The 11,429-nt window shown below is 39.6% G+C and overlaps 1 protein-coding gene across 1 annotated transcript; it reads right to left on the reverse strand.

Moving 5' to 3' along the window:
• Positions 1–9,942: 9,942 nt before the first annotated feature.
• Positions 9,943–10,881, reverse strand: LOC133763673 (olfactory receptor 4C6-like). Its single transcript, XM_062197467.1, has one exon. It carries the CDS (start codon positions 10,879–10,881, stop codon positions 9,943–9,945), a length of 939 nt encoding a protein of 312 aa, XP_062053451.1.
• Between the last annotated feature and the right edge of the window lie 548 nt (positions 10,882–11,429).

Here is an 11,429-nt window from a genome sequence, read left to right on the forward strand (position 1 = left end):
TCAGTAACTGAAAAGGCAGGTATCCCATAAGACAGGCAAAGAGGAGGGGGCAGCTCTGAGGACAGAGTCTGACTGTTGACAAAATTGTCTGGCATTAATTGGCCCTGTGGTTTGCCATGTACCTGGATTACATGCACTAAATAGCTCATTGCGCAAATCCTTCAGGGTTGAGTGGGAAGGACTGTGGTCGTTGTTATCCTATATACAATACGCTCTATAAATATGTGCAGTGAGGAATAATAACTGTTCAATTCATGTGTTGTATCAGAGAGTACTTTGGTGTAATGGAGCTGATTTTTAGAGGTGTTTCTACACAGAAGAATTTGCATATTTTCTTTTTCGTCTAGGATATTCTAGAAACCAAAGACGCATTCTGCTGGTATTTTAGATCCTTTTGTAGAATCTAACTCAGGCCTTCTAGGGAGGCTTGTCTGTCTTGGAGCATCTCTGTCTGTATAGCTTCTGCACGAGAGAGCCAGAAGGGGAGGAGATGAAGCACAATTCACATGGTGCAGATGCAATCCCCCGATTCATCTTCAGAGTCAGAGTTTAAAAAGAGAACCATGGGATCTCACTCACAGAGATCTTTCATTTAGTGAGTGAGAGTGAGATCCCAGTGGAAAGAACGGGGCCATCAAAGAAGGAGGTACCTTTCTCCGAAGGGAGGAGAGAACTTCCACTTTGACTATGACCCTATCTCAATAAGATCAAAGTCAGCGAACTCTAAAGGCTTCCATAGCCCTGACAACTCATGACTAGAGCCTAGGGAGATTACTGACGCCATGAACAAAAGTGTCAAATTGTTAAGTCAGCAACAGGAGTCACTGTGTACTTACACCCCATGTGGGATCTGTCCTTAATGTGTTGTCTAATGTGAAGTGATGCTATAACTAGTACTGAAACAGTATTTTTATACTTTGTGTTTCTGTGTGGGTACAAACTGATGAGGTCTTTACTAATTATATACTGAATCGATCTTCTGTATATAAAGATAATTGGAAATAAAAAAAAAAAACCTTGTGTTAAATTGGAAATGGCATAGAAAATTAATTAATTTTAAAAAAATATTATGAGGATCTCGGTCTTTAATGTGCTGTACACTGTTATTTAATGCTATAACTAGTACTCCAACGGTAGTTTTTTCACCTTGTGTTGCTATATGGGGAAAACTGTTGAAATCATTACCTAATATATACTAAACTGATCTTATGTATATAAAGAGAATTGAAAATGAATCTTGATGTGATTGGAAGGGGAGAGGGATAGGGAAAGGGGAGGGTTGCGGGCAGGAGGGAAGTTATGGGAGGGGGGAAGCCATTGTAACCCATAAGCTGTACTTTGGAAATTTATATTAATTAAATAAAAGTTTAATAAATGAAAAAAAGAACCATGAAGGATCAGATGATGTCACCACTTTTTAATGAGAAAAAAAGGTAAGTTTTCAAGCCAACTGCATTATTTCTCTTTGCCTCTCATGCAGGACCTAGTTTTAAGACAGTTGCTATGAACTAGCTTTCTCAATGGAAAGCTGAAGTTCCAGGGACAACTTTTCCCTCCATGGATGCAAAGATTCATTCCTTCAGGATCTCCAGACTATAATGGCCTCTGCTTTACGCACCAGTGTCTTGGGTCCAATTCTGATAAAAAGTGAAACACAATGAAAGGGGATGATGTGGTTTCTAATACCTGCACATTTCTAATTTGCAGCTAAGATCAGGACATGGGTAGAGATGCATACTGAATACCACAGTCTGCATTAACAGTGATGATACTGAACACCCTGATACCAGTGTTGGCTTTTGAGGATGGATTGTCATTCCTGGTTACTACACATCCTCACCGTGGGGTTTGGGTAAGAAACAATTTGAGAAGTGGAGACAGAAGCAAAACTCTTCAATGAAGTCCTGGAAGAAGATGCCGTATCCTTGCTAAAGTTCATTTTTCCCCCTGTCCTATGGGTTTTGCAGTATCTTTATTCTCTTTCCTCTCTGGGTTTTATTGCTGACATGAAACTCTAGCTTCTCTTCATTATTATTTTTCAAACTTGCATGTAAATCTCTGGTTTCTAAAAGCTACCCTGAAGAGAGAATCTCCTTGTCATCATATGTCCTGAATATAACAGTGGTTTCCTTCTTTACCTGCATATAATTTGGAAATTTTTCTTGGAACTAAATGGATGATTAGCACCTGGAAAATTTTTGCTGAAGAGAAGATATTTCAGCTGGGTATTCTGTCCACAGATAGAAATGGAGGGTGGTGGTTAGAGCCAAGGGGAGATCATTAGCCACTGTGAGACATGGAAAACAGGGAATGAGACTGTCTAGGTGGCTGGACCATAGGTGAGCAGAAGCATCGTGAGAACAAGGGGAAAGCAGGGTCGTAGAGGAGGATTGGGGGCCATGGTGAGCATATCGATCATCTCCTTGGAAACCATTGCAATCTCTTTCTTTATGAATATATCATATCCTGAAAGTACCCGCTTGCTCATTCCCTGCTATAGGAATGAGACAAGAAGAGGGAGAGGATGGAAAAAAGTGAGAAGAGGAGGTAACACTTCATTAGGGGCCCTTCTTTCCTACTTACTGACATGGACTAGGTGTTTCAATAAAATCCTAGGATGATCCAATTATAGCATTCTAGTATTGTCCACTGTAGTATTGGCATTTACAAAATCTCAGTCTGAATTTCTGGTTGTGTCTGAGCTACTAACTCCATGTATTGCAACCAAATTGAAATATTTTTATTCCACAAAATTGTGTGAGGCATTTTATGTGGAATCTGGTGAGTGGTAAATATTGTTCAGGAAGAATTATGTTCTGTGCTTACAAAAATGATCCTGTTGGGACTGAGGGAACCTGTTTTATTTTTCTATCCTTCACAAAGAGCAGTTGACAATGAACACTAGTGATATTTTTCTAGGGAAAAAAAGTGGTGAGTCTGAAACCACTGAGGAGTCACACTTGAGATGCCCAAGGTCATGGCTTCATTTTGTGAGTTCATTTGTGTGTTTTTCACTTAGCTTCTAGGTACAGGGAGGGACGTCTTCAGTAGGAGGCATCTTCAAGGAAATTTTCTCCTCACTACAGAAAGCTCAAAGTGCAACTGTATAAAAGGTGATTAAAAAGGACTACATTTCATTAGATAGTTATAAGCAATTTATGTTTTCAGGTGAAAAATGAATCCAAATAATAGCTGCTATCATATTTTTATGGCTCCAAATTTTATACTTTTAAATGAATGGGTTTCCAAACTTCATAACCTTGATTTCAGGGCCTTCAGCTAGGAGGACAAATTACTTTGCCAATATTTTCTATATGACTTTGAAGTCTGGTCTCAGATTGATTTATTTTCCTGAAGAGTCATTTTCCTTCTCATTTTCATTCAAACTTGACTCCATTTTTCTCATATATATTTTAGGTATTGTGCACTTTTTATTCATCTTATTTTTTGTATTTTAAACTTTTTCTGACTGATTCCTACACTAACAACTGTGTAAAACCTAGTATATTTCAAAATACCATTATAATTTCTGTTACTTTGTAAAGGAAGATAATGCTTAACATCAGTTGTGCAGTCACATTATATGTAAATAAAAAATAAAGACAATACCAATAATCAAAATGAAAGCAATCAATCCAATTGTACATAATACATAGCCATATCTTCCATATTTTTACACATACTGAATTATATTTCAAGGAATCCCAGAAAGATAGTGTATCATATTATTTATAATTTAATGCTTAATATTGTGATATTTATGCATATATTTATACATTATATATAATATACATTATATTACATATTTCAGTTTTATATTTTATAAAAATTGTATTCAATGAATAATATATAATGTATTATACTTATATAAATATGTTTCATAAACATAATACTTATAAATAAATTACAAATGAATATATTTCCTATATTTTATTTAATCACGGGAGAATGAATATGATCATTTATAAATATTTTATAACAATATAGTTCATTAAAAAGGAAATACTGACAGATGGAATTATACAAAAAAAATCATAGAAACTGAGAAATAATAACTGACAGAGAAAAAAATAAAAATTTCATTTCTCAGCTAAGAAATATGATTGTGCTAGGTTAATATCTATTCCAGTAAAGTATCAAGATGCTAAAAGATGAGCTGAAAAAGTTTAATCTGATATGCATGGGGAAAAATGCTGTTGATAAACATTTTTCCTATTAACTTTGTAAAATAAAATGATAACATAACAAAATATCTCTTTTGGTATAGGCTCTATTTTCTGAAAAATCAACACATATTGCCCATATTTGTACACTAAAAAGAACAAGGGAGATATACACATATACACATATCCTTATGTTTCTGGAAGTACATGTGAAAAACTAAAAGTAGTTATTTCTGATATGTAAGTTGTGGATTCAAATAATTTAGAGGCATTTCAACTTTTCTTCTTGGATTCCTCTGCTTACTTTGAATATTTCACCATTTTCATGAAAAATTCTAATAAATAATTAACAAGGGGATAGAAATATTAAAAATGCCTTCTAATCCTTTCTCCCTCTCCATGCCTTCAGGAACTCCTAGAACCCGAATGTTGGGTTTTTTAATAGTATCCTGTAGATTCCTGACAATATTTTTTAGATTTCTAATTTCTTCTTCTTTTCTTTGGTTTGCCTGTTTCCTTTCCTGTTCTCTGTCTTCTAAGTCTGATATTCTCTCTTCTGCTTCGCCCATTCTGTTTTTAAGGCTCTCTAATGTGTTTGTCATTTGATCTATTGAATTCTTCATTTCATTATGATTTGTTGTCACTATCACAGTTTCTTGCTCTACTAGTTTCTTCATTTCATTTTGATTCCTCCTTAATATTTCATTTTCACGAGAGATATTTTCTATCTTGTCCATTAAGGATTTCTGTAGTTCAAGAATTTGTTTTTGAGAACTTCTTAATGTTCTTATCAATTTTTTGAGATCCGCGTCTTGCATTTCTTCTATCTCATCATCTTCACAATCTTGAATTGGGGTGTCTTTTTCATTTGGGGGCGTCATAGTGTCTTCCTTGTTCTTGTTACCTCGGTTTTTGCGTTTGTTGTTTGGCATGTTGGAGATATTTGGTTTCTTCACTGTGGCCAATTGGGGAGTGAACCAGTGGATGGTGGATATCTCTGTCTCTCTGTGTCTCTCTGTCTCTGTCTCTCTCTTCTCTGCCTTTAAAATAAATAAGTTCTAAAAAGAAAGAAAGAAAGAGAGAGAGAGAGAGAGAGAGAGGGAGGGAGGGAGGGAGGGAGGGAGGGAAGAAAGAAAGAAAGAAAAAGAAAGTCATTAGTACCCCATTCCCCATATTCAGCTTAGACCTCAGAGCCTAAAACAGGAATAACTGGCAGAGGAATCTTCAAAGCGTGGGAGGGACAATCAAGTCTCACCTGAGTTGGAGTCTTAGCCAGCTGGTTTACTGTTTTGGACCTGGAAAATATTGAAAGCCTGTTATCTAACTTCTTTTTGAGACTTATTTTTTGTAGGACTCTCAAAGATTCTTTCATTGCCTCTCTATTTGTAGCATCCTTGATATAGGAAGAAAATATCTATCCCTTATGATCTCTGTAACATCTTCATTAGCCTGTGGTTACCGTCAAGATACTCTGCATTTCTGAATGACCCTACCGGATTGGTCCCTGCTGGTCCTCTCTATGGCTTCTCTCAGCAGTCCATGTGGAAACTTGCATGCCTCTCTGATTCTGAGGAATATCATCTCCTGCACACTGATGTCAATGAGCAGCTCTCTTCTGACTCCCCAAAGAGTCAGCCAGTGTGTTCTCCTGTCTAGATTTTCTGATCTCAGTCCCCTGGACAAGCAAATGAGAAGTGACCTATACCCAGTCCTCAGAACAGTACTCTGCATACTCTGTAGGCACATTTTGTAGAAATACTCACACTCTCACATACTCACACACACACACACAAACACACATTCAGTTTGAAATAAGGGACAGGCACATCTCTACAAGATTTCTCCAAGACCATTCTTGGACACTTTCTCACTTACACATTCATCATTTTTTATATATTTTATCTTGTTTCAAGGAGTTCTACATTTATCATTTCCTTTGGTATGGAAATACACAGTTATTTGGACAGACTTTGTAATTTCACACTTATCGTGTCAGGCAAAATTTCAAATTCAACATCTTATTGGACAATAAGTGTTAGTTCATCAACAACATGTATCGACACCTGGAATTTGATAAAATTTACTTTCATTTAGAAAGGTAGTGTCAATTAATTGAATGTCAGACACAATTCTTTGCTCTCATGTTAGAGATAAGTTTTAGAGTCAGAAGTTGTACCCTTAAACCTCACATGTCAACAGAAAAAAAAAAATCAGCACAAATTGAGCAATGATTCATGAAAGGAAAATCACAGAATACACAGGTGGTGAATGGGAAGTGGTTTGGCACTCGCCATTTCAAATTGTTGGGTGGCAATGGGTCTGTAGACCCAGGAGGGTGACAACCAGTCACAGAGTTCCCTGGGACTACTTCTCCACCCAATCAGCCAGAAGCCACATGCCAGATGCAAGACTTTTGAAAGTGAAACCCCGAGAACTCCACATACATGAAGGTCATTTGATTTGTTCCTATGTCAAAGGAAGCAAGTGTTCACACATGTGTCCACACATGTTGAATTTACGCATTTATCTTCTTGTTTCTGTATATAGATGAGTCACAGTTCTGCATTAAGACTCTTAGTGACTTATGTGAAAATCACGAGTATAAAAGTGGCTTTGTCTTCTTCAATTTACTCAATCTTTTTTTTTTTTTTTTGACAGGCAGAGTGGACAGTCAGACAGAGAGAGAGAGACAGAGAGAAAGGTCTTCCTTTTTGCCGTTGGTTCACCCTCCAATGGCCACCGTGGCTGGAGAGCTGAGGCAGGCGCATCGCGCTGATCCGATGGTAGGAGCCAGGTGCTTCTCCTGGTCTCCCATGCGGGTGCAGGGCCCAAGGAATTGGGCCATCCTCCACTGCACTCCCGGGCCACAAGAGAGAGCTGGACTGGAAGAGGGGCAACCGGAACAGAATCCGGTGCCCCGACCGGGACTAGAACCCGGGTGCCGGTGCCGCTCCTGGTCTCCCATGGGATGCAGGACCCAAGCATTTGGGCCATCCTCCACTGCACTCCCTGGCCACAGCAGAGAGCTGGCCTGGAAGAGGGGTAACCGGGACAGAATCTGGCTCCCCGACCGGGACTAGAACCCAGTGTGCCGGCGCTGCAAGGCGGAGGATTAGCCTAGTGAGCCACGGCGCCGGCCTACTCAATCTTTTTTACAGTTAATCATGATTTTTTTTTTTTGACAGGCAGAGTGGATAGTGAGAGAGAGAGACAGACAGACAGAAAGAAAGGTCTTCCTTTTTGCCGTTGGTTCACCCTCCAATGGCCACCGTGGCTGGAGAGCTGAGGCAGGCGCATCGCGCTGATCCGATGGTAGGAGCCAGGTGCTTCTCCTGGTCTCCCATGCGGGTGCAGGGCCCAAGGAATTGGGCCATCCTCCACTGCACTCCCGGGCCACAAGAGAGAGCTGGACTGGAAGAGGGGCAACTGGAACAGAATCCGGTGCCCCGACCGGGACTAAAACCCGGGTGCCGGTGCCGCAGGTGGAAGATTAGCCTATTGAGCCATGGCGCTGGTCATGATTTTTTCTTTATGTTTCTGGAATACATCCTTTTCCCAAGTTAAAATATTGCAAATTTACATTTTGTTCACTTCATTCTAATTATAACCCAGATTACTTTTTTTTTTTTTTTTGACAGGCAGAGCCAGACAGTGAGAGAGAGAAACAGAGAGAAAGGTCTTCCTTTTCTGTTGGTTCACCCACCAAATGGTCGGTACAGCCAGCGCGCTGCACCAATCCAAAGCCAGGAGCCAGGTGCTTCTCCTGGTCTCCCATGCGGGTGCAAGGCCCAAGCAATCGGGCCATCCTCCACTGCCTTCCCGGGCCATAGCAGAGAGCTGGCCTGGAAGAGGAGCAACCGGAACAGAATCCGGTGCCCCAACTGGGACTAGAACCCGGGTGCCTGCGCTGCAGGCAGAGGATTAGCCAAGTGAGCCACAGTGCCAGCCTCCCAGATTAAGTTTTACAAAATCTCATTTGGAGTCTTGGATACAATCTTTACTGAAAACAACATTATTTTATTAGTGAAAATCCTGGTAGCAGAAATGAGTGAAGCAATGGTCATATCAGAAAGCTAAATATGTAAAACACTGCAATTTAATGAGAACTGATTTTGATTATAGAAAATGAGTGAGCAAATGGGCCATGACCCTAAATTGAAGAGTGACATAATAGGGTAAACTCTCTACTACACAAAAAGAAACATAAAACTAAGGCTAACATTAAAGTTCTTTGATTAACTTTAAGATATTAGTCTTCCCATATTACACAAATATAAAAGTTAAGGACCTCACTCCTAAGTTTCTTCCTGATACTTACATTATTTGATTATAATAAAATGAATATGATCCAGAAAGTTTTACAAATATTCAATAAATTACATTTCATAGAAGTTTTTTCTGTGTTGGTAAGTGGAAAAATAAAGCAATATTAAAGTAAGTACTTTGCCTTGAAATATTCTAAGAAACTACTTTAAAGTTTGTTACACGATTGAAATTTAAAGAACAGCTAAAAGGTAGCTACAAAATCCTCAATCACGTTTACAAATGAAATCTCAGAGAACTAAAAATGAACTGAGAAGTGGCCTACTAATAGAATCTTTTTTCAATTAGCCAATTTGAAGCATTTTCCAAGAAATCAATCAAGCTCTTCACATCTAAGAACTCTGTTTCAATGTTCACTTTCTGAGTTTTTGTTAATTTTTAAATTACTTATTCATCATTTCATTTTCTTCCCTAACCATCTGGATTTGGCTATTTTGGGAAAGAAAATTCTCTTATGTTCCATAATCATTCAACATGTGCCTGTTAAAAATATGATAGGTATCAGGCATATATGATAAAAAAGTTCTTCTCCCACACACATATGAGATGGATGGTGATGAAAGGGAGGTGAAAAATTATGAAAGGCTACTGGTAATTATATGAAACATTGGTATATTTGAGCATTGTTATTAAGAAAGTGAAGATGCTGTTATTGATAATAATGATAGTAGTGGAAAAATCCTTAAACGGACTCTTGAAGATATGACTCTTAGCTTCTTTTTTTTAAATTTATTTATTTCACAGTTAGACAGTGAGTGAGAGAGAGAGAGAGAGAGAGACAAAGGTCTTCCTTTTCTGTTGGTTCACCCCCCAAATGACCACTACGGCCCCAGCTATGCTGATCCGAAGCCAGGAGCCAGGTGCTTCTTCCTGGTCTCCCATGTGGGTGCAGGGGTCCAAGCACTTGGGCCATCCTCCTCTGCGCTTGGGCCACAGCAGAGAATTGGAATGGAAGAGGAGCAACCGGGACTAGAACCGGCACCCATATGGGATGCCAGCACCGCAGGCTGAGGATTAACCAAGTGAGCCACTGCGCTGGCCCCCGACTCTTATCTTCTTAAACTGGGATCAGATGTTATAGAGAATCAGCGAGGAGAATGAAAGTTTGTTTTCAGACAGAGATAAATAAATGCAAGAAGAGAAAAGGCTCTACCAGTACTAAATGTGGTTGAAAATTACTCAACACAGCTGATGTGTAGCGAGGGGCTCACCGTGCATTGGGAGAGGTGGAGGCAGTAGCAAAATGATTCAACAGATTGTAGTACCAATCAAGGAGATTCTAGGGCAGTGGGAAACCATGGAAGGATATAAAGTGGATCTCTAAATTGTAAGCATTCCAAGTCACAATCCAAATTTTTATTTTTCAAAGAGCTCTCTGGCTGCCAGCAGAAAACAGATTAAGTTCTCAAATATCTCTGAAAGGATGATTTCCTCTTATAGGAAAGACAGGATTTTCTCAGAACAGCCACTCACCAACTAAAATCTTTCGTTTCCTGCAAAATTTCCTCATGGCATTTTTCACCTCTGCATTTCTGAGTGTGTAGATCAAGGGGTTTAACATGGGTGTGATGATTGAATCAGACACAGCCATTGCCTTGTCTATGGGATAAACAGCCACAGGCCTCATGTATAAGAAAATACAAGGGACAAAGAACAACACGACCACTGTGAGGTGGGAACAACAGGTGGAGAGGGCTTTGCGCTGCCCTTCAGAGCTGTAAGAGTTCAGGGAGCAGAGAATGACGATGTAGGAGGCAGTAAGGATAAGGAAGATGGCTGTACACATCACTCCGCTGTTGATGATGACTAAGAGCCCCAGGGTGTGAGTGTCCATGCAGGCAAGTGTCAGTAACTGAAACAAATCACATATAAAGTGGTCTATGATATTGGGGCCACAAAAGGGGATTTGATACATGAAGAGAAGCTGTACCATTGCATGTGTAAAGCCTCCCACCCAAGCGCCTCCAACCATCAGGCAGCACACTCGAGAACTCATGATGGCGGTATAGTGCAAGGGTTTACAGATGGCCACGTAGCGGTCGTAGGCCATCACCGTGAGGAGGATGATCCCCACACCACCGAAGAAATGCTCTGCGAAGAGCTGGGTCATGCAGCCTTCAAGGGAGATGGTGGTGCTCTCAGAGAAGGAGTCCACAATCATCTTGGGGGCAATGACAGAAGAGTAGGTGATGTCCATGAGGGACAGGAAAGTAAGGAAAAAGTACATAGGTGACCTCAGGCTTTGACTTGAGATGATAGTTACCACAATGAGTACGTTTCCCAGCACTGTGGCCACATACATGACCAGAAACACAGCAGAACACATTTTTCGCAGCTGCATGTTCTCTGTAAGTCCCAAAAGGATGAATTCTGTCACATTGTTTTGGTGTTCCATTTATTGGATGTTAATATGAGTTCCCGCTGAGGTTTTTGAGAAATCTGAAAATACATTATTGATCAGTTGTGGTTATTATCTTCCTGTACTCCAAGGACATTAGGGCAACATATAAGGGTAGTTCATGAAGTTTGTGAAAGGGCAGGTATTTGGCATGGTGTTCTAGGCACCACTTGGGAGTCCACATCCCATTTTGGAGTGTCTATGTGCATCATATCTCAGCTCTGCTCCCATTTTCATTTTAATGCACACCCTTAGAGGAAGCAGTGCTGGCTCAAGTAGTTGAGTCCCTGCCACTCATATGGAAGACACCAATTGATTTATTCCTGTATCTTGGCTTTGGCTGGCTTTTGAGGGCATTTTGGGAGTGAACCAATATTGGGATATTCTCTGTATCTCTATGTCTTCCTCTCTGCTTTTCAAATAAGTAAAATAAATAAAATTATTTTAAAACACTTATAAAAATGGAATTACTATATAAGTTTATTTGGGTGCATATAGGTTTGAAAGCCATGCATAGTTTTTCATAATACCTATTTTCCACAAGC

This window comes from Lepus europaeus, chromosome 7, assembly GCF_033115175.1.
Source record: "Lepus europaeus isolate LE1 chromosome 7, mLepTim1.pri, whole genome shotgun sequence".
Lineage (NCBI taxonomy): Eukaryota > Metazoa > Chordata > Mammalia > Lagomorpha > Leporidae > Lepus > Lepus europaeus.

Bases quoted from the DNA above. Each gene is read 5' to 3' on its own strand.
- LOC133763673 (XM_062197467.1), bottom strand. From the start codon at position 10,881: ATGGAACACCAAAACAATGTGACAGAATTCATCCTTTTGGGACTTACA.